General features: G+C 37.7%; 1 protein-coding gene across 5 annotated transcripts in view; it reads right to left on the bottom strand.

Annotated features, from left to right (window-relative positions):
- Nucleotides 1-23,214, bottom strand: part of KDM4C (lysine demethylase 4C) — a 408,417-nt gene that overhangs the window by 162,810 nt on the left and 222,393 nt on the right. For all 5 annotated transcript variants that reach the window (XM_054583127.1, XM_054583129.1, XM_054583130.1 and 2 more), the window contains 2 exons: nucleotides 1,916-2,097; nucleotides 55-268 (listed from right to left, as the gene is read on the bottom strand). In XM_054583127.1, the coding sequence (XP_054439102.1) occupies nucleotides 55-268; nucleotides 1,916-2,097 (396 nt within the window). The remainder of the gene's footprint in view (nucleotides 1-54; nucleotides 269-1,915; nucleotides 2,098-23,214) is intronic.

Raw genomic sequence — 23,214 nt, 5'->3', positions numbered from 1 at the left:
AAAGACTGGGAAGCACTGAAAAGCCAGCGATTAATGAATGAAAGATTCATTTACTTGCATGAACCCGTACACAACACTTGGCACAGGAAATCAGAAGGCTTGTTCCATCCTCTTCCAGGAAGGCATTTGGTGGAGAATATTCTATATTTTCTTCGCTATAAATAAAACACATCTCTGGAATGAGAGGCTTAGTCTTTCCTCCTGAAGCAACCACTTCATCTAATTTTGTCTGCCATCTAGAATCATTTTCTTCATTGCTGCTATCTGGCTGAAAAACACAGTATTGCCACATGAGTGAAAAACATGGAAAAGAACTCATCATTTGTTCTGATTACTCAAATCTACTAATAGCTGTTCCATCCACTAAATTCCAGCTTCTGTTCTTCCTCTTGTTCTTTTTGACCCAACTATTAGCTTTTTACCAGTGGCCTTCCTCAAGCTCCCATTCTGTGCATCTATTTTGTATGAAAAAATGATGAGCTACTAGAACTACATTCTTACATGACAAGTTCATGGAAAGCACCAGTGTTTCTGATTAATTTTTCTTCATTTCTTTATTTGCATTAGGTTATCTGATTAATTTTTCTTCATTTCTTTATTTGCATTAGGTTAACAGACCTGGTTTCATTTACTGAAGAATCTTACCCAGTAACATCTGAATGGGGTGTTTTAAAGACCCACCTTTAAATACATGCAAAAGTATTGAGAGAGTTTTTGAAGGCTTCTGCCTCTCCACAGAATGTGAAAACATCAAGTCAGAAAGATTAGCTAAAAGGCACTAAATAAAATATATAATATGCAAAACAAGACTGTCATCTCTCATCAAAATATATAAAAAATATTTACTGTTTACTTGAAACTCTAATTAATAACTACCTTATTATCTCCAGGCACCTGATATTAATAAATATCCCTAAGTCTTATAATTTCAGTGGGAATTTTTTAATTATTGGACAGATATTACAGGCAGATTATGATGTAGAAATAAGAATCAAGAAAAAGTTAAGTTTTTCAGAAAAAACAGAAATTTAGTGGCTTAAAAGGAAAATTAAAATGTTTGTCACTCATCAGGGCCACATTCTACAATGAGTAAAGTAACCTACTTCCTCTATTTACAAGGTCTAAAAATGTGGTATATCGCAGATTTACATGCTCTGAAATATCTGAACAAAAAGGCATTTACTTTACATGGAACTCTAAGATGTGATCTTGAGTAACATATTTCCAGTTCAATTAGTGAAAATACAACCCAGAACACAATGTTCATATCAATATATTTTATTGTATCTTAAAATAGATCAGGTAGTTCCATCACCCTTACTAGATTCCAAAGCTCATTTTGCCTGTTAGAGCTGGTGAATTTGGCCCTCGATGAGCTAAAATGTGGAACGCTACTGAAAACATGATGCACAGCTGGCACCATGCAGAGCTGACTGATGAGTGTGGGCTGGACATTTCACTTTGAATTGAATCCTGTTGTGTCTTTTGCATGTTCCATGAGGGAAGACAGACACTTTAAATGTGGTCCCAGAGCTGACATCTATATTACTAAGAGTGATATTTTCAAGCATAAAACCAAGACTAGGTCTAAGATCTCTCTTTTTAAGCTTTAAGTTCTGTGTTTCTTGGTGAAATGGGTAGAAAAAAAGGATAGAATTGCCCCTTGACTGAAATAAGCCAAGGCCAACAAACCAACTGTTTATTCAAAAATGATAAAGTGCTGTCAGAGAAATATCTCTTAAGTAGTGATTAGAAATTCTGTTTGGGGTTCTGTGATGGCCATTAGCTACGTAAGTATTAATGTCTTCCTTTTCATGTGCATCCTTACCTTACAATTATTCACCTGTGATTTTACAGCAGAAGAAAACTACATCACTGAAAGGAAACCTTGACAATGACCCTCCACCCTCATTACCTTGTAGTATGGTAGGAGGAGAGCGCAGATGGCACAGTATGGTTCCATTCTGCCCATTGTTGCATTATACTCTTGTTCAGCCACAAAGTTTGGTGACTTCGTCTGCCAAAGGTGGACCAGAGGTTTTGCCCAAGATTCCGTTTCTTCCACTTCCTCCTCAATTGATGGAACCTCAGGCAATTCTTAAGACATAGGGCATGAAAACACAGTGAGCATGGGACCCAGGGAAAAACAATCCTGGTTATAAAAGAAGCAAACATTTCGAAGTGTCTGTAACATTAATGTCAGACAGGTAACCTAGTTTATCTTTCAAATACATTCTAAGAGAAGTGAAACAAATGTTTTCTTTTTCACCCTCCTCCTCTTCAGAGACTAGGTCAGATCTGATGGCCAAACAACCACCTCCTTTTGACATCACCCCTTCCCTGCCAGGAATAACTAAACTGTTCCTTCCTTTCAACTCCACTACTTCCTTGTTTCTACTGCTATCATGATGCCTCCCATAGTAAAACAGCTTATAAATCTGCAATAATCTCCAGCTAACAGAGGAATTTGCTAGGCCAGTAGCTGCCTTACCAATATTTAATTTCCTCACCTAACACAGTACATAGTTCAATAAAAATTTACTAATTGGATTTCATTTAATTAACTTTTACACTCAAAAACTCATGACAAATAACATCTACAGAGCCAAGCAATACATTGTCATTACACTGGATAGAAGACCCTATTTGTTCAATATAATGCCCCTAGAGGGTCAAATCTCTTAAGCATGTGTATCTGTTAACCTAAAAGGGGCAGATATCTACTCCAGAAAAAAACCTATAAGATTTCAGATAATCTTATAGACACAAGAAAAATACAGGAAGACATAACAGGTTAAGAGAAAAGACTTCTTAATGCCAACAGCAGAGTACAGTATGTCAGAGCAAGTGACAGCAACCACAGCTACACCTAGTACTTAATGTCTAGAACTGTGACACATTCTAAAATTCCTCGCCAGTAGCTGTCCCAGGCTTATGAATAAATAGTGTGGAGCAAAGTTCTCATCTCCCAAGCATGGGTGGTCCTGTGAACCAGACTGCTCCAGACACTGAATTGTTGACTAACTTATTTTAGAAAAAGTCAAAACAGACTTACTCAGATGAAAAAATAAGAAAAGCTGAATGAGGCTAAAAGAAACTCAAAAGATGTGAAATGCCAAAAGAAGAGAAAAGAAATATATCTGCTTCCATGTTGTTGGTGGTGGTGGAATTATTATTATTATTATTATTATTATTATTAACAACAGAAAATGCTTAGTACACAGCCTGGGGCATGGTTTGAAAACAAAAGGTAAGAATATTTGTCTACACAGATTTGCAATGCAGTAATAATCTGACTCTAAACACAAACTGCTGTCACCTCAGTTTTCCTACAAAAAAAAAAATTAGAATACTTACTATAAAGATGATTTGATAAGTAAAACATGAGAGTGAAAAGTTAACCAGGAACTTGAGATAACATTAAATCCTTAACCCATAGGCTAATATCTCCCACATACATACTAAAAATGGGATCTAAACAAAAAGAAATCCTTGAGTGTGAGTAGCGGTTGCTACTTATTTGCACATAATAAATTTATATCACTCGCTTTATTATAAAAGATTAAAACACATAAGATGGATGATGCCTTAATCCCTTCAGTTGGTCATAAGTTAATGTGAGGAGTCATCAAAATATTTTTAGGAAGGAAGGAAATACTATTTAATTCCTAAAAGCCTAGAATAAAGAAAAAGAAGTAGTAGAAAGGGGTAATTCCTGAGAATGGACAAAGAACAGGAGATGTAAGCAAGGGCTAAGGCAAGACACGACCTAGGACAGTCTATGCAAATTGAGGCTGTCTTCAAACTCTCCCAACACAGACCTGGTTATAGAACCCTGGTTTCTAGTTGTCATCCAAAGATGGGGTCATACTCTGGCCCAAAAGCATTTGTCTTATGTTTGGATGCTTTCCAAGCCTGAGTATGCACTGAACATTTTTCTTACTAATAATTTTTCTGGCAATCTCATCAATCAAGAAAAACAAAAAAAAATAAACAAATGGGACTATATCAAACTGCAAAGTTTTTGCACAGCAAAGAAAACAATCAACAAAACAAAAAGAAAACCTGCTGAATGGAAGAAGATATTGTCAATAACATAGCCAATAAGGGGTTCCAAATTTATAAAGAACTCACAACATAACACCAAAAAAAAAAGCGGGGGCAATTAAAAAGTGGAAAGAGGACCTGAACAGACACTTCTTCAAAGAGGACATACAGATGGCACGCATACACAACACACATGCACGGGCGCACGCTTAGCATCATTAATCATTTGAGAAATACAAATTATCACCTCACACCTATCAGAATGGCTATCATCAGAAAATCAACAAACAAATGTTGGCAAGAATGTTGGCAACAGTGTTGTGTACTGTTGGTGGGAATGTAGGTTGATGCAGCCACTATGGTAAACAGGATGGAGGTTTCTCAAAAAAGTTAAAAATAGAACAGCCTTAAGACCCAATGATTCCACTTCTGGGTATATATCCAAAGAAACCCAAAACACTAAATCAAAAGAATATATGTACCCATACATCTTCACTATAGCATTATTTACAATAGTCAAGCTATAGAAGCAACCCAAGTGCCCGTCAAAAGACGAGCAGCCATAAAAAGGAATGAAACCTTATAATTTGTGACAATATGGGTGGCCATAGAGGGTATTATGATAAGTGAAGTACGTCAAACAGAGAAAAGACAAAAACCACATGCTTTCACCTATATGTAGAATCTGAAGAACAAAATAAGCAAACAAACAAACAAACAAACAAACACAGATGCAGAGAACAGACTGAGAGTTTCAGGGGCAAGGAAGACGGGAGGTTGAGTGAAGTAAGGAGATTAGAAGGTACAGCTGGGTGGGTACAGAATAGTCATGGGGATGTAGGGTACAGGATACGGACTATATTCAATAGTATCTGTGGTGACTATGTTATGTGTAGTCCCAGGTGGGTAGTGAAATTGCCAAGGGGATCACTTCATAGATTGTGTGGTTGTCTGGCCACTGGGCTGTGCACCTGATATAAAACAGTACTAAATGTCAACTTTTTAAAATTCAAAACCTTTAATTCTGAAGGTTTGTGGCTTTGGGTAAGACAGATTCTCACAAAGTTCTTCATAAATTCTAAAGTGATATATAAATGTATATATTATTATGTAAAATCCATACCCTCATCCTATTTTCATTTGATCTGTCTGTCTATTCAATGTTGCAATATTTTATGAGGGGAAAGAAGATAGACTGCATTTAATCATAAGTCTATGATGACTATTCAGATTTTAATTTAGCTTTAAAAGTCAAAAATATTGGCATTTCCTGAAATTTCCTCACCAAATTATGTATCCCTCCTCTGTCTCAAAGAACTCTTGCCTACCCTTGAACCATGGCTTTGTTCAAGCACAGACTAATCCTGGCTATTGCCTTTCCCAAATGTGTGTAATATACAAATAACTGCAAGTCTCAATCCTGTAGAGAACCAAGAATGTCTTGGGGGAGAAAGTCTCTTCAGGATATCTAAATACTCTCACCATCACATTATTCTAAATGAAAACTCTCCCTTTCAGCCTCTTAATACCTTCCTCCACTCCATTGATAGTTTCTTTCTTAGTGTACCTTCATCAATTTACTTAAAAAAAATACACTCTATATTCTAATATACAGAGGAGGGAAAATGTTGTTTATTTTAGCTTTTAAGTGTTTGATCATTTGGCATCACTATGCCTAGGAATTTCCTCTCTTTGTCCCTTTTTTTCATCTACAGTTGTCTGATGAATTCCTAAAACTTCCACTATAATCTCATTGGTATTTAATTACCTCACGACATGACGCATTTTGTAATATGTTGTACAATGAAAGTAGACCATACTGTTTCATAGATTTGTAGATTTTTTAAATATCACATTAGTTCTCACAACATCTTCATAAAAAGAAAAGGATGGCGGGGCAGATATTATTAAACATACAAAGACATAGACACTGTAGGCATTCAATGAATACCAATGTTTTTATTACTATAATTATCTCTCTTTTCATACCAACAATCAGAAGACTGTACACAGCTATGAGCCTCATCTTGAATGCCACAGTTTGCTGTAAAATGGAAAGAGTAAGTAGGACAAGGGAAAGACTCCTTGGATTACTGAATGAAAGTTTGGGAAATCTGAAAAAGTTACCAGCATAGAATTTCCATCTTTCCCAACTGTATTCTCAACAAGAACAAAGGAAGAGCTAATAGTATTAACAGCAATTCTCAAAGCAAGGACTGTTTACTCCAGGAGACACACGTAATTTCACAGGGTCTGTATGGTCAAAAACGTTGTCATAATAACATAGAGATGTTATTTGCCTATGTCACCCTGTCGACATGTGAAATGATGATACAAAAGCAATGAAGGGTAAAACTATTCCTTAACTTGGATCAAGGCAGTGTTGCGAACACATTCATTATATTCTTTATTACCTCCTAGTGTGTGTGGTGAGTAGGGGAGGGGGGACATTTTCACTTAACAATGCCTTGAAGAAGCCCAAAGAAAAAAAAGTATCAGTTTTATTAAATTTGCAATAAAACGAGACGTATAGGGCAAGTACTTCTGCTACACACTGAAGTTCAATAGTTGGAGAAAGCAGAAATGCAATTAGTTGAATCACAAGTTGATTGAGCTCCTTTTTCACATAACACCATTTTTACTTGAAAGAATAATTACCAAACTATGGTCATTCAGACTTGGGTGACTGGCAGGAATTTTCGTGAACGTGAATAAATACTTCTGGGCAAGATGGCAGCATAGGCAGACATGGCTCACCTCTTTACACAACCACATCAAAATTACAACTAAAATATAGAACAACCATTGCTCAGGAATATCAGAAATAGAGCTTAATGTAAGTCTGACAACTAGGAAAACAAGTTGAACGGAAGTCTGGCAACTATAGAATTCAAGAAACCACATCCATCCAGACTGGTAGGAGGGGCACAGAAACAACAGAGGCTGGTCCAACACCCATATAGATAAAAATTAGGGATGGATATCTCAGGAGCAAGGAGTCCTAGACCAATACCAGGCCCCCCAAACCAGGATTTCAGTGCCAGAAGACAAGTCCCTACAACTTCTGGCTGCAAAAACCAGCAGGGATTGAGTTGGTGGAAGAAACTGCTGAAGTACCAAACAGTTCCTCTTAAAGAACCCACACATGGACTTAATCAGACTCATTCCCTCTGAGCTCCAGCACCAGGGTAGGAGGCCGAAAAGTACCAGTGGTATACAGGGAGAAACTGAAGTGTCTGACATCAAGTCAAGCGGAGGTCATAGTCCCTTTGCTAAACCTTCCCCGCAAAAAGCCGGTAGGCTGGTGCTATATCTGAGTGGCCCAACTTGGAGATGCCCAGAGGTTTTGCCCCATGCAACTTACAAGCCCATCCACACAGTTTTTCCGTAAGAATGGCTGGTCTTGGCTCCTAAATCCTATCAAACAAGCAACAGCGGGCTTCAGAGAGCCCTAGTTGGCAGCCATATTAGAGTCACAGCTTGGTTTCCCCTGGGAATCTCCAAGCCCAGCACAAGTAACAGCTATCTCACACTGCTTTACAGCTCAGGAAGGGTGTCCTAGGCAAAACACAGGTGGAGGGTGACGTTGGCCTGCACCACCTGGGAAAATGTTTTCCTGAGTTCTGTGAGCCATTCTAACAAATTACCAAACCTCAAAAAGCAGTAGTAGGACACCCCCTCACCTCCAGACTTTATAGGTCATTGTTCAGGAGTAAGGACTTGCAACTGTGAAGCTGAGTCCTTAACCTGTGGGAGCTGTGCTAATGCCCAACTGTTAGTATCTGAAGTGAATTACATTATAGGTGTCTGGAAAGTTGAAGAATTGGTTGACTCTGCAAAAATAACCCACACATTTGCTATCAGAAGTATTCTTACTTGTAGTACCCAAAGGTATAACTAGAAATGTGTCTTTTTGATATGTAACTATAAAGTCTGAGAGTCAGTTACACATTTAATGCTAACCCAATGACTCGACAGCAGTCAGAAAGGTTGCATGTGATACTTAATCCTACACAGCATTTGAGGAGGAAGGAAAGAAAGACTATAGAAAGATGAGAGCTCAAGAAATCCTAAAAACTTTCTGGTTCTAAAAAGAAAGTGAGACTACAATTCACTCCAGAATCTAAAGATGTTCACAGAATCTTCTTAAGATTTCTACTTAGAGTAGTTTGAGGTATGCCCCATTATCTGGAGGGCAACTTTTTCCCTCAAATTAATAAAAATTCCCAAGGTATAGTGGGCGCCCCAGCTAGAAGTGATCTGAGGGATTATTACAGATATATACTTTTAATTTTAATGATTAAGTATTTATTTTATTTTCTATTTGAAGCAATTCATAAGACTTTTCATATAAGTATATATAGGTTTAAAATCCTTATATAATTAAGAAGTGAAACTAAAATATTAGTTTGAGTGATCATAAGGTTAAATTTATGGCAAACATTGTACTGTTAATATAATAAATTAGGTAAGAAATATAACAGAGGCCCTGACTTTGTGTTCTAGACCAATGACTATTCAAATCTTCTGAGGTAAACACATGGCTACAAAAATAGAGCTCTGATACAACTCTATTAGAATAACTTAAAATAGTATTTTATTTATGCAGTTTGTTTTAAAGTTTGGTTATAATTCTAAGCCTCAGTTTCTTCATCTGCAAAATGAGTATAAGATTACCTAAATTACAGAGTTTACCAACAGGTTTTATGTGATACCAGCCATAAAGGTACTACTTATTAGTCTGCAAGACCTAGGGCTTCATTAGATGATGGAAACAGAGGTTGCCACCTCAAAACATGCGTTTTGGAATAGGCATCATTTCAAGCTTATTAAAAAAAATGCTCATCCGAGGATATGTTAATTAATTATAGACAGAGGAGAAGAAGAGAAGCTGAAAAGAGAGAGAGAGAAACATCAACGTGAGAAACACTGATCAGTTGCCTTCCATACACAGCAGCTGAGGACTGAACCACAACCTACATATATGGCCTGAACGGGATCAAACCCACAACTTTTTAGTGTACCAGATGAGACTCCAACCAAGCTCCAACCAAACTCCAACCAAACTCCAGCCAACTGAGCACCCAGCCAAGGCTAGCTAGTTATTTTTAAGAAACAAAAGACTCAGGAAAAACCTTGGGCCTTCCCCCTAACTGCATAATGGAAATTTAAGAGGACCTACTCCAGAAAAGATGATATCATCAAAGATAACTGCAGAGCAAAGCCCTTTTAACCAAAGCTCCATTGTTAAAGACAGCCCAGCAAACAATTATTTACCAAATATTTTCCTTTCCATCTCCATATGAATTGCCTGTCTGTCCTCTAAAGTTCCAAACCACAATCCTCTCTCCTTAGTTCAAAATGGCATAAAAGTCCTTCCACTGCTGATCTGTCATTAGATCTCGTATTCTTAGAACACCCCCACATGTACATACATATCAAATTTGCTTATTTTTCTGTTAACCTGTCTCATGTTAATTAATTAGCCCTGCAAGAACAACTTAGGTGAGAGGGAAATTATTTTTTGCACCCCCTCCACATTTCCTTCTGAGTTGCCAGCATAATCTTTGCAAATATTATCCAGAAAATTACTTAAAATATATACTGTTAACAAAAAACTCTACATGACAAGACAAATTGGAACAGGAAGAAGAAATCTAGACAGAAACCCAGTTAGCTCCTACATATAAACATGAAAACATTTATTTTTGGGGGGTGGGGGAACCTTTATTCTTAATTGCTATTTGTATTATTTAATTTGTATTATTTCATTTTCTTTTTTTCCAGTTCCCTTCAATTATTAATGTCTTGTAGCTGGTTTCTTAAGAGCTCACTTATGACTAAAATGTTAACCATTTCTCATGCATTGCAAATGAAATATCACATTTTTGTTATTTTTACTGTGCTGTTTTATTTTTTGGTTGTAAAGAAGTTATGCACTGAAATATCACCATGTTCTGTTTCAAAAAAATTATACTGTATATTATTTATAATTACAAAAAAAAATCAATGTTTTCTACAAAAGTATCCTCCCAAAAGTGCCCATTTAAAAATATATAAATTATGGAATGTCCATCGATTAGACAGGGTGCTTATGAAGAATATTACTAATGAAATATACCATATATACATTATATAACATATAATATTAAGTGAAAATGAATTACCTTAGAGGAAAAATCAGGACACAAAACTGTATAAAGAGAAATATGTCAATTATATAAAGATATATATTTAAAAGTCTGAATAAAGGACAGAGGTGTTACAAGTTGTTATAGTTATAAAAATATATAATCTTTAAAGTTAAAAATGCAGTCATAATGATATTAGATAGGTCCTATGAACTGGGGGAAACCTTAGTTTAAAAGCAGACATATGTCAGATTTACTCACTCATCACTACAGTCTCTGAACAAATTTTACTTACTCAATGTAAGTGGATTTCTCAATAGGAAAACATTTGGGCCACTGTGGAAGGGCCACTGCCAGGATTTGCTGATGGAACCTGGCAGATGGTGAAAGCCATCAACTCTACTATCGTACAATTTCCCTTTACCAATCACCACAATGATTTTGCTGCTGAGGTTAAGTTCCAGTGATGTGTTTTGGCTGGTATAGCACTATTCTCTGCTATAAAGAGCAGAGCAGCATCTGTTATCTTTCAAGTACTTGAGCAAAATCTCAGCCCTGGGAGGCATTACCTATATGTTTTCAAATGTCCTGTAGGCAAATGGAGGTGGGGTGGGCAAGAATAGGTTACTCAAAAAATCAAACAAACCAAAAAAAAAAAAAAAAAAGGAAATTCAAATTTGGGAACTTTATTGTTCCTATAAAAATTACTTCATAATCTGTATGCAAACTGTATTTCAATGATTTTGTAAAACCTTGAATTTCAAAAGTTTGTAAAGGTATGTTCAAAAGAACAAAAGAGAAAAAATATTAAGTACAGAAGAAAAAATTTAGGATTTTTTAGGTATGATTTTACTGGAAAGAGGTAACATTAAAGAAAACTTAAAATCTGCATTACAATACCCTAAAATGCTAATGTATTAATGGTTAACAGAATTCCACTGTTTCAGGTCTAAGAAATTAAATAGTCAGTTTTATTCTTTGCTATGCAAAAACTCCCAATTACCAGAAGTCAACTTTTCAAAAGGATATTTTATAAATCACTCAATACACTGCTTTGCACAACAAACATTCCAAAGCACATGCCTCCAAATTTCCCATTACAAGAGTATCCTGATACTTATGGTACCTCTGGGGAGGAGGATTTCACTGAGAATTTGGACATCACTGATGTTGATTAAATTTTTAAAAGACTGTTAATTCATATTTCATATACATATATATTCTTACAATACACATGGACAACAACAAGGAATACTGCAAATGATCTACAATGTCAATAGAGATGGCTGGTTCTTATCAAACATTTATATGTGCTCAGTTCAGCTTCTTTTACTGGTACTGGGGCTAATTTGGGGGTTGCTAGTGTGATAAAGTAGAAAGAGTACAAACCTGAATATAACATTTTAAAGCCTGTTATCAACCAACTGCTAGCCTTGTTACCTTGAACAAGTGAATTAATGTCCCTGAGCTTCAGTTCCCTCAACAGTAAAAATGGTAATACCACCTATCTTTAAAAAAACTGTAAATAACAACTGTTAATAATATATACAATAGGGAAAAAACAGCATATTAGATTTTCATATCTTGGTTGGGGTGGAAAAAAGAAAACTTCTAAAAGAAAGCTGGCATATCTTTGGAAAACTTTATGACAACATGGCATCAAAAGGAACTCATTCTAATAATCATCAAATCAAAGATGAGTGAAGAAAGAATGAGCATATGAGATGTGTTCAGAAAAAGTCCATCCACTGTTAATATAATTACAACAGTTTGCAGAACAGCGATGTAACCTGGTAGCCAAGAAGAGTGGGCTGGAATGCACATGTGTAAACAATGAAGACTTCATGGTTTTAGTTAGTGGGAACGGTAGACATCGCTGAGTGAGCATGTGTACTGTGTGGCTGGTGCACTCAAAGTGACTGAGTGAGTATAGCAACAAATCTGCACCAAATTTAGCATTAACCCTAAACATTCCTCCTCGGAAACTATTCGGATGGTTCAGAAGGCCGCCCCTATGGGCAATCCGTGACCGATAGCTTCACCATGACAACGCACCCACTCATGCATCATGACTCAGTGCAGTTTTTTGGCTAAACATGAAATCACCCAGGTGCCTCAGCTCCCCTTCAGCCCATATTTGGAGCCCTGCAACTTCTGGCTTTTCCCAAAACTAAAATCACCTTTGAAAGTGAAGAGATTTCAGACCATCAATGAGACTGAGGAAAATATGACAGGGCAGCTGATGGTAATTGGGAGAACCATGTGACGTCCCAGGGTGACTACTTTGAAGGGGACTGTGGTGTAATTGTCCTATGTACAGTGTTTCTTGTACCTTGTATCTTCTTCAAGAAATGTCTCTGTTTTTCATATTACCTGGCTGAATACCTTCTGTAGAGACCTCAGATGAAATTCACTGTGTTAAGTAATACAACAGATCCTGGAAATTAAAACTAAAATAAATAGTCTCTTGCCTTCTAGAAGTTCAAAATTTTCCATGGGAGAAACCCCAGCTTCTTACACTATTTTATTAATTGCATCTATAATACAAAGTCAAAAAATGGTTAAACAAGATCTATAAACAAAAAATCATAGGCATGTTGCAATTTACTGGTAAAACAAACAAACAAAAAATCTCCCATTAGCTTAAAGTCAGGTGTGGTCATTTAAGGAAAGGACAGTGGAACCCTTAGACATATTAGCCCAATAACTAAAAGGGTATCATCTAATAGATCACACAAAACAGCTGCTACAGAGAAAAAAAAACTTCATGCAGGGTAGTCATGATGCTGACTACTGGAAAAACAAGTGAATGGACTAGTCTATAGAGAGAATGTACAGGAAAAAGAGCACAAGCAAGAAGTGTCCATTCTGTCATTCTACACCCAAGCCATATGGTGGTCCTGTCAGCTATACATACCTCTTGCTGTTCTTCAAATATGCCACACTCACTCCCTCCTTGGGGCACTGTTCTCGCTCATGAAGAATCTTGCCCTCAGATCCTTGCCTAACTCACATAAAGGCATTATAAAGTATGTTTGCTAAAGTAGAGGCCTTAACAACTATGGAAAAATTTGAGTAATATTCAAACATTCACAGAGTATAGCAAACCTTTTTAAGTTTCAACTCTCTTTTATTAGCACAACAAAAATTCCTGCACTTTTTGATCTTGAAAATGTTTCCCCAAAACAAAACAAAACCAAACATGAACAATAAAATAATAGAACATCTGTGTAGAAATCAGAAGTCTATTTGACATATATTAAAAAAAGTCATATCATCATTTTCCCTAAAATTGGGAACCTAAGACCCAAACGAGAAAAAGAATAAAACAACACTTTATATAATTAAAATGATGATAAAAAGAGCCACTTCCTAACCACTCACAATCTGGGAGCCTACAAATGACACTTAATCCCGCCCATAAGCAGTGAAAACTACCTTCCTAAAATCCTGACAATGATCCCCAAATGACAGCCTGTAGAACACTGCCAGTCCAGGGCTGCTTTCAATAGTCAAGAACAAAACACAAAAGAAAATAAAGACCAAAAGAAATCATAAAAATAAATTTTAAAATCTACATAAACTTTGCAAACTTTGCACATTTATTCTTCATCTTCAGAGTTAGTTTCACAAATAAAAGGTGGGAATAAGATAATTTAGCTAAGATGGCGGAGGAGTGAATGGGAGTCACACTGACCTCCTCCCAAGACCAAACTGGAATTGTGACTAAATAGTGGAGAAATCACCTGGAAAACAATGGAACGATAAAAGGAGAGGAGCCTTGAAGGCGCGGACAGACCGTGGATTCGACTCTCACACATTCCAACGGGTGAGAAGTGCAGTGGAGGCTCGAGAGGGTGGGCTGGGCGCCCACGGGCACCAGCACCAGAGGGACACTGAAACGGCCAGTTGGATCCCCCTGAGAAGAACAGGGTCTAAACCATAAACAGGGACCCCTAGACTACAGCAGCTGAAACCAGGAAAACGCACAGACAAAACACAACCCCGAAAAGATTAGGGGCGCTCTCTGCCAGAGACAGGCTGCTGGGGATGCAAACAGACATTTAAAGGGTCAACGCAAAAATTCGCAGTGGCAGCCACCCTCCTTGATCTCTGGGTAGAGGAGGCAGCACAGTGGGCTGGTGTCTGGGAAAAGATTGGAGAGGAAAACTTTGTGAAGAAAACTGAGACGGTGGCCGGCGGAGCCCCAGTGATAATTCGCCTCCCACTGTGCAGCTACCATCTCTCTCAGGCAGAAGGGAATCAATTAACCTGCCTTTTGTACTGGTGTGAACTGGGAGGCTAAGTGCAGACAAGCTGGAAGAAATAGAGGATCCCTGGCCAAAGGAGTCACACAGGTGCATAGAGAGCCTTGAGGAGAGACTAGAGATGGAGGCGTTGGGAAAAGAATGGGAGGAGGAACCGGGGAGTCCCAACTCCTTCTCCTTTCCTTAGTCTCCATTGTGTGGGAACAGGCCACACCCCCAAAGAGCCAAAAGCAGAAAAGAACACAACAGACGGCCCAAAACCACCCAGTGCAGACGCACACACTCACGCCGAGTGGCTGGCGAGGGTTGGCAAGCGTGTGAGTGGACCCGCGCGGGCTGGCAAGGGCTTGAACAGGTTGGGGCTGACAGGGCCTGCGAGGAAGTGCGCAGATCAGCGAGGGCAGGCGAAAACCAACTCACACAGGCCCACGAGTGCAGAGCGGTCCGCAGAAAGAGTGGATCCCAGGCGGAAGGGATCACAGAGCTGCCCAGAGTCCCTGGAGGAGAGACTGCAGACAGGATTAACCCGAGAGACCTGGAGCTGACTTCCTCCCATTTCCGTAGTCTCCATTTGGCGAGGAAAGGCAACGCACCCAAAGAGCCAAAAGTGGGCAAAGCACATAATAGAAGACCCTAAACTGACCAGTGCCGGGGTGCCCGCCGGCCTGGGGGGATCAGACGAGTGTGCGAGGTCGTGAATAAGCCCCCTGGGCTGGGGATCCTCTTGGGCCGGGGACCCTGTCGGGCCAGCGAGCGCGCTCAAGAAGCCAGCGGGAGAGTGCAAAGCGATCCACAGAAATAGTGGATCCCTGGCCGAAGGGGTCACAGAGCTACCCAAAGCAGGAGTCAGACACAGACAGTAGACTCCTGGAAAGCTCAAACGACCCAAGGTCATATAGGGTCAAGAACTAACATCATCAGAGGCAGGACCAGAAAGAAAACTAAAGAATAAATAGATAGATAGATAGATAAATTAATTAATTAGAAGACGTGCCTACTACCATAGAAGTTTAATCCACAAAGTCAAGATATCTAGTCGGATCAATTGAAGCAGAAGCAAAAATAAATAAATAAATTACTGACCAGACTCTCACAAAAATGGGAAGAAAAACAAGTTCCCTCCAAATGAGTGGAAAAGGGGAATCCCCACAGAGAGAGCTAAATGAAATAGAGGCAAGGGAACTAGCAGATATTGAATTCAAAACAATGGTTCTAAGGAAGCTCCATGAGCTCAGCCAGCTCAAAGAGAACTATGAGAAACTGCAGAGAAACTATCAGGATCTTACAGCAAACTATATCAACCTGGAAAAGGACATAAAAACTATCAAGAAAAGACACAAGAGGATATGAAGAATATCATTTCTGAATTGAACAACACAGTAGAAGGAATCCAAAGCAGGCTGGATGAAGCCAAGGATCGAATCAGTGAGATGGAGGATAAGGTAGAAAAAACAAGAAATGGAAAAAAGACTCAAAAAGAATGAAGAGGCATTTAGGGAAATGCAGGAAAACCTGAAACGCAATAATATCCGCATAATAGGGATACCAGAAGGAGAAGAAGAGGAGCAAGGGATAGAGATCCTCCTCGAAAAAGTAATGATGGAAAATTTCCCCAATTTGAGGAGAGAAAGGGTCTCATGGATCCAGGAGGCACAGAGGACCCCACTCAAGAGGGACCCAAGGAGATCCACTCCAAGACACATCATCATTAAAATGGCAACTATCAAAGACAAAGAGAGAATCCTCAAGGTAGCAGGGAGGAGAAAGTAACATACAAGGGGGCCCGATACACCTAGAAGCTGACTTCTCAACAAAAACACTATAAGCCAGAAGGGAATGGCAACAAATATTCCAAGTCATGGAAAGCAAGGGCCTACAGCCAAGGCTGCTCTACCCAGCAAGGCTCTCAATTAAAATAGAAGGGGAAATAAGGAGTTTCCCAGACAAGAGAAGGCTAAAAGAATACATCTCACCAAACCAGCACTCCAAGATATGCTAAAGGGACTGGTTTAAGAAGATGAAGGAAAAGAGTGAGAAAGAGAAAAACACAGGTACAAATAGAAAAAATGAATAAGTTTCTATCAGTAATAACTCTCAATGTAAATGGACTAAATGCCCCAATCAAAAGAGACAGGGTAGCTGAATGGATAAGAAAACATGACCCACACATATGCTGCCTACAAGAGACCCACCTCAGAGCAAAAGACCTACACAGATTGAAAGTAAACGGATGGAAAAAAATACTCCAAGAAAATGGGCAAGGGAAAAAAGCAGGGGTTGCCATACTTATATCAGACAAAGTAGACTTCAAAACAAAGGCCATAAAAAGAAACCCAGAGGGGCCCATTATACTACTTAAAGGAAGAATCTATCAAGAAGACATAAACATTGTATACTTATATGCTCCCAATATAGGAGCCCCCAAGTATATAAGGAAATTGTTGGATGACTTAAAAAAAGATATAGACAGCAACACACTGATAGTAGGGGATTTCAACACCCCACTGTCAAAAATGGACAGATCTTCCAACTAAAACATTAATAAAAATATTGTGGTGCTGAATGACACACTGAATCAAAGAGACTTAACTGACATATATAGAACCTTACATCCCAAAGAAGAAAAATACACATTCTTTTCAAATGCTTATGGCAGTTTTTAAAAGATAGACCACATGATAGGACACAAAGCAAGCCTCAGCAAATTCAGGAAAACTGACAAAATATCAAACTTTTTCTCAGACCACAAGGGCTTAAAAGTGGAAATCAACCTCAAAGACAAGCTTCAAAAACTTGCAAACTCTTGGAGACTAAACAGTAGACTATTAAACAATGAATGGGTCAATAATGAGGTAAGAGAAGAAATCAAAAAATTTCTGGAAACAAATGAAAATGAACAGACAACAGTCCAAAACCTATGGGACACAGCAAAGGCGGTCCTGAGAGGGAAGTTCATAGCAATACAGGCTTACCTAAAAAAGATAGAAACATTTCAAATAAAAGACCTAACACTACAACTTCAAGAACTGGAGAAACAACAACAAATTAATCCCAAAGCAAGTAGAAGGAAGGAAATAATCAAGATAAGAGCAGAACTGAATGACATAGAGATGAAAAGAACAATTCAAAGGATCAACCAATCCAGGAGCTGGTTCTTTGAAAAGATAAATAAAATCGACAAGCCTTTAAGCAGACTCATCAAGAAAAAAAGGGAGAGAAACCAAATAAATAATATCAGAAAAGAACGAGGAGAAATAACAACTGATACCACAGAAATACAAAGAATTGTCAGAAACTACTATGAACAATTATATGCCAAGAAATTTGAAAACCTTGATGAAACAGACAAATTTCTAGAAAAGTATAATCTTCCAACACTAAAGGAGGAAGAAACAGAAAGCTTGAACAGACCAGTAACAGCTGGGGAAATTGAAGCAGTAATCAAGAAACTCCTGGCACACAAAAGCCCAGGGCCAGATGGTTTCCCAGGAGAATTTTACAAAACATTTAAGGAAGTGCTAACCCCTGTCCTTCTCAGACTATTCCAAAAAATCCAAGAGGAGGGAAGACTCCCAGACTCTTTTTATGAGGCCAGCATCACCCTAATCCCAAAACCAGATAAAGACCCTACAAAGAAAGAAAACTACAGGCCACTTTTGCTGATGAACATAGATGCTAAAATCCTCAACAAAATATCGGCAAACCGCATCCAGCAATACATTAAAAAGATTATCCACCACGATCAAGTGGGATTCATCCCAGGCATGCAGGGATGGTTCAATATACCCAAGTCAATAAACGTAATACATCACATAAATAAAAGAAAAGACAAAAACCACATGATCATCTCAATAGACACAGAAAAAGCATTCGATAAGATACAGCACCCATTTATGATCAAAACACTCAGCAAAAAGGGAATAAATGGGGCATTCCTCAACGTAATAAAGGCCATATATGAAAAACCTACAGCTAATATCATACTCAACGGGCAAAAACTGAAAGCTTTCCCACTAAGATCGGGAACACGACAAGGATGTCCGCTTTCACCGCTTCTTTTCAACACTGTATTGGAAGTCTTAGCCACAGCAGTCAGACAAGAAAAAGAAATAAAAGGCATCCAAATAGGAAAGGAGGAAGTTAAGCTGTCATTGTTTGCAGATGACATGATAGTGTACATAGAGAACCCTGTAGACTCTACCAAAAAACTCCTCAACCTAATAAGTGAATTTGGCAAAACAGCAGGATACAAAGTCAATATTCAGAAATCAAAGGCATTTTTGTATACCAGCAATGCAATAGAAGAAGAAGAAATCAGAATAAAAATACTATTCGATATAGGAACAATAAAAATAAAGTACCTAGGAATAAATTTAACCAAAGACGTAAAATACCTGTACGCAGAAAACTATACAACATTGAAGAAAGAAATTAAGAAAGACACAAATAAATAGAAGCATATACCGTGCTCATGGATTGGAAGAATTAATAGCATCAAAATGTCCATACTACCCAAAGCAATTTATAGATTCAACGCAATCCCTATTAAGATACCAATGACATATTTCACAGAAATAGAACAGACATTTCAAAAATTTATATGGAACCATAAATGACCTTGAATAGCTGCAGCAATTTTGAGAAGGAAAAACAAAGAGGGATCACAGTAACAGACATCAAACTATACTACAAAGCCACTATACTCAAAACAATCTGGTACTGGCACAAGAACAGACCCATAGACCAGTGGAACAGAATAGAAAGTCCAGAAATAAGCCGAGATCTAAATGGGCATCTAATATTTGACAAAGGGGGCAGAAGCATAAAATGGAGCAATAATAGCCTCTTCAACAAGTGGTGTTGGGAGAGCTGGACGGCTACATGCAAAAAATTGAAATTGGATCATCAGCTGACACCATTCACAAAAATAAACTCAAAATCGATAAAAGACTTAAATATAAGTCGCAACACCATCAAAGTCCTAGAGGAGAACATTGGCAGGAAACTCTCAGATATCTCATGCAGCAATTTTTTCACTGATATGTCTCCTAAAGCAAGGGACATAAAGGAAAGAATAAACAAGTGGGATCTCATCAAAATAAGAAGCTTCTGCACGTCTAAAGAAAACATCAGCAAAATGAAAAGGGAGCCAACTCTATATTTGCTAATGATACATCAGGAAAATATATTTGCTAATGATACATCAGATAAAGGTTTGATCTCCAAGATATATAAAGAAGTCACTCGACTCCACTTCAAGGAGACAAACGATCCAATCAAAAAATAGGCAAAGGACCTTGGCAGATGCTTTTCCAAGGAAGAAATACAGAGGGCCCAGAGACATTTGAAAGGATGCTTGGCATCGCTAGCCATCAGAGAAATGCAGATCAAAACCACAATAAGATACCACCTCACACAGGTCAGAATGGCCATCATAAACAGATCAACAAACAACAGGTGCTGGTGAGGCTGTCGAGAAAAGGGAACCCTAGTCCACTGTTGGTGGGAATGCAGACTGGTGCAGCCATTGTGGAAAGCAGTGTGGAATTTCCTCAAAAAGCTGAAAATGGAACTGCCTTTTGATCTGGTGATTCCCCTGCTGGGACTATACCTTAAGAATCCCAAAACACCAATTCAAAAGAACCTACGCACCTCAATGTTCATAGCAGCACAATTTACAATAGCCAAGTGTTGGAAGCAACCTAAATGTCCATCAGTAGATGATTGGATCAAAAAGTTATGGTACATATACACAATGGAATACTATGCAGCAGAAAGAAAAAAAGAACTACTAAACTTCGCAACAGCATGGATGGAACTAGAGAGCATTATGCTAAGCGAAATAAGCCAGGGGGCGAAAGACAAATACCACATGATCTCACCTATAAGTGGAACCTAACCAACAATACAAAGATGCAAGGAAAATAAGACCAGCAACATTGAAAGGAAAAGAAACCAACAGAGACAAGAGGGAAGGAGGGAGGGGGGGGCGGGGGGAAAGGAAGGGAAGGGGAAAGTCAAGGAACATATAGCAAGGACTCATGGACAAAACCAAAGGGGAGGAGTTGAGGGAGGGAGGGAGGTCACAAGGGAGATTGGTGGGGGGAAGACAGAGAGAAATGTATCTGAAAAAATGAATTAATTAATTTTAAAAAGATGGAGAAGATGTGGTACAAAAAAAGGGACAATTCAATGGCCTATAGGGTTAATACATCTGTCTCCAGGGACAGGGAACTGTGTACAAGTTGGAGGAAGTGTAAGTAATACATTTAAGTTAACTTGTATGAAATTACAGTTTTTGCAGATAAAAAAGCAAACGTTACCAATTTCATACATCTCAACCTAATACAGTAATTTATTTTTCTCAAAATCAGAATGAACCACAATTGTAGTATCAAAAACTCTTCCTCAATTGTTTCCTTCAAGACTTAAAGAGCAACAATGCACACATGAATTCAAAAGAATCAAAGTCTTAAATATCATTTTAAAATCCCAATGCTTTCAGCACATTCAGACACCTAAGACTTTATGTCACACATGTTTAGAAAAGTTTCAAGATTGATTCTGAAAAGTACAGAAAGCAACCATATAACCCAAGTTAAAAAACAGTTTTCCTCTAATTCAATCAAGCCCTATGAAGTGAGGAGCATAATAAAAGAAAGGTGTTTTTGATTTTTATTCCCTATGTTACAGTAAAAGTTAATGCCATTGGGGTTCCCAGTGGAATTTATGGACAGAGAAATCAAACTAAACTGAGAATGCCTGACTATTATAACACAGCTGAGTGATAGATAAAATATTCATTATATCTGAATGCCAACAACATCTAATGTTTTATGTCCACATAATGCAGGAAAACACTGGCTGTGACCTATCAACAAACATTCCAAGCCAACCTACTTAGTAATCTGCTGAAGTTGTTGTTTTATTGCTTAAACAAACAAAATGTAACTGTGCTTATTCTAAAAGAATAATATTACCTCAAGCTAATAAGAGTTGATAGAACAAAGAAGTTATATAAAAATTAATAACATTTGGAGCATGACATGCAACAGTCATAAAACAGCATTTGTTTTTCAAAATTGGCAGAGAAAAGAAGTTTTATGGAAGGAAAACACTGTTGATGAGGGATGTTCCTATAATTCACTACTTTGCTTTTCAATGAAAGGCTAGTATGGAGTAGGGGGCTACATAGTATCATCTCCTATAATATTTTCATAGAATCAAAAACCTTTAGAGTTTGAAAGAAACTTCAGGGTCACTAATAATCCAACCATTTCACCATACAGGTGAGTAAACATATGATGAGCCTGAGATATTCCATGACTTAGTTCTCCAAGGCCATGTAGCCATTAACAACCAAGGAGGGACTAAACGGCAGGTCTTAGGTTCCCTACCACAAACAGAGAGTCATGTGTGAATTACTATCTGGGAAAACAAATAAATGGGTGCTTTTAATATTTAAAATAAAATTTTTATTTAACTTAATACTTAAAATAACATTTGTAAAGTTTCAATCAATGAAAGGCATCATTATTACATTTGATCAATATATCCACTTAATAAATCCTTGAAATAAATGAAGTAAAATAAAGACTGACAAATCTATACCATACTCTTAAAAAGGAAAGAATTATAGAACACCAGGGACAGGAGGACATAATTCTCCCCAAAACATCTATCTAACAAAGGTAAGGTGAAATAGCCAATTCTAAATAATTTTCTTTTGTTTGAGGGGTTACTGCAAAGTGCCCAAGAGCCAGCTTGTGCACCAGAAGTAGTACTTACAGTGACTAATGACACAGGGTAAATTTCAGAAAATATCACAGGAAATATCAGGCAATCCCAGAAGAAAACAAAAGCTTCCAACAAAGTAAAATCGGTGGGTAACTCCAGTCTTGGGAAAATATGCCCAGGACAGGTTAGTATTCAATTATACCACAAATATAAGCATTAAAAAAAAAAAGTGTGAAACAGAGAAAACCATTTGGGAAAGTAATTAGTTTGTGTCAGGCTGGAGTTCCTGAGATTTTCCTTACAAAATTACGCTTAAATATATATTTTATTCTTTAAAATAACTGAAAACCTAGGTTAAATAATGATCAAACACCATGAATCATCTCTAATTAAAGCAGCAAATTCCATCTCTTCCAGCTCTGTATTTAAATATTTAATTCATTGCTAAATGAATTATAATATTAATATAGACAGGCTGTCCAAAAAAGAAATTGCTATGACGCTGCCTGAAATATACTCCTAATCAAACCCTCAAGGCATGCAGACACTATAGAGATCAGCATCAGGGTCTAAGCTGTCTTTAATTTCAAAGAGATGCTTAACAGCTCATTACAGTACTGCACTTGCTGAATTGATGAGTTATAAAAAGTTATCCAGATGATTCAGATTAGAGAAAATTAGAACCACAACCAGGGTTTTAATCTGAATCTTGTCAATTTTCAAACTTGGAGGTGGAATCAACTCTGCACTTGGGTGAACACACTACAAATGGGTATTTGCATCTTTCAATCTTTTTGTATAGCTACTCTGGAAATCATAAAATCATAGTTGAAGAGTATCAAATAAAAATTTGGTCCAATGGTAAAGAGTTCAACATATTACCACATGTTATTTCAGGATATTTGAAATGCCAAAAATCCACTCATGAACCTGTAGGTTAGGATACTTGATAATTCATGACCAGTCTTCATATTCTACACAAAAGGAACCTAAAGCCAGAGAAAAGACTTGTCCAAAGTCAAGAAACTTGT

The sequence above is a fragment of the Pteronotus mesoamericanus genome, unplaced genomic scaffold (assembly GCF_021234165.1).
Source record: "Pteronotus mesoamericanus isolate MK-2021 breed Mesoamerican mustached bat unplaced genomic scaffold, CSHL_Meso_final contig_73, whole genome shotgun sequence".
NCBI classification, from domain to species: domain Eukaryota; kingdom Metazoa; phylum Chordata; class Mammalia; order Chiroptera; family Mormoopidae; genus Pteronotus; species Pteronotus mesoamericanus.
Note: the sequence above shows the minus strand (reverse complement) of the source record. Positions and strands in the feature narration are given on the sequence as shown.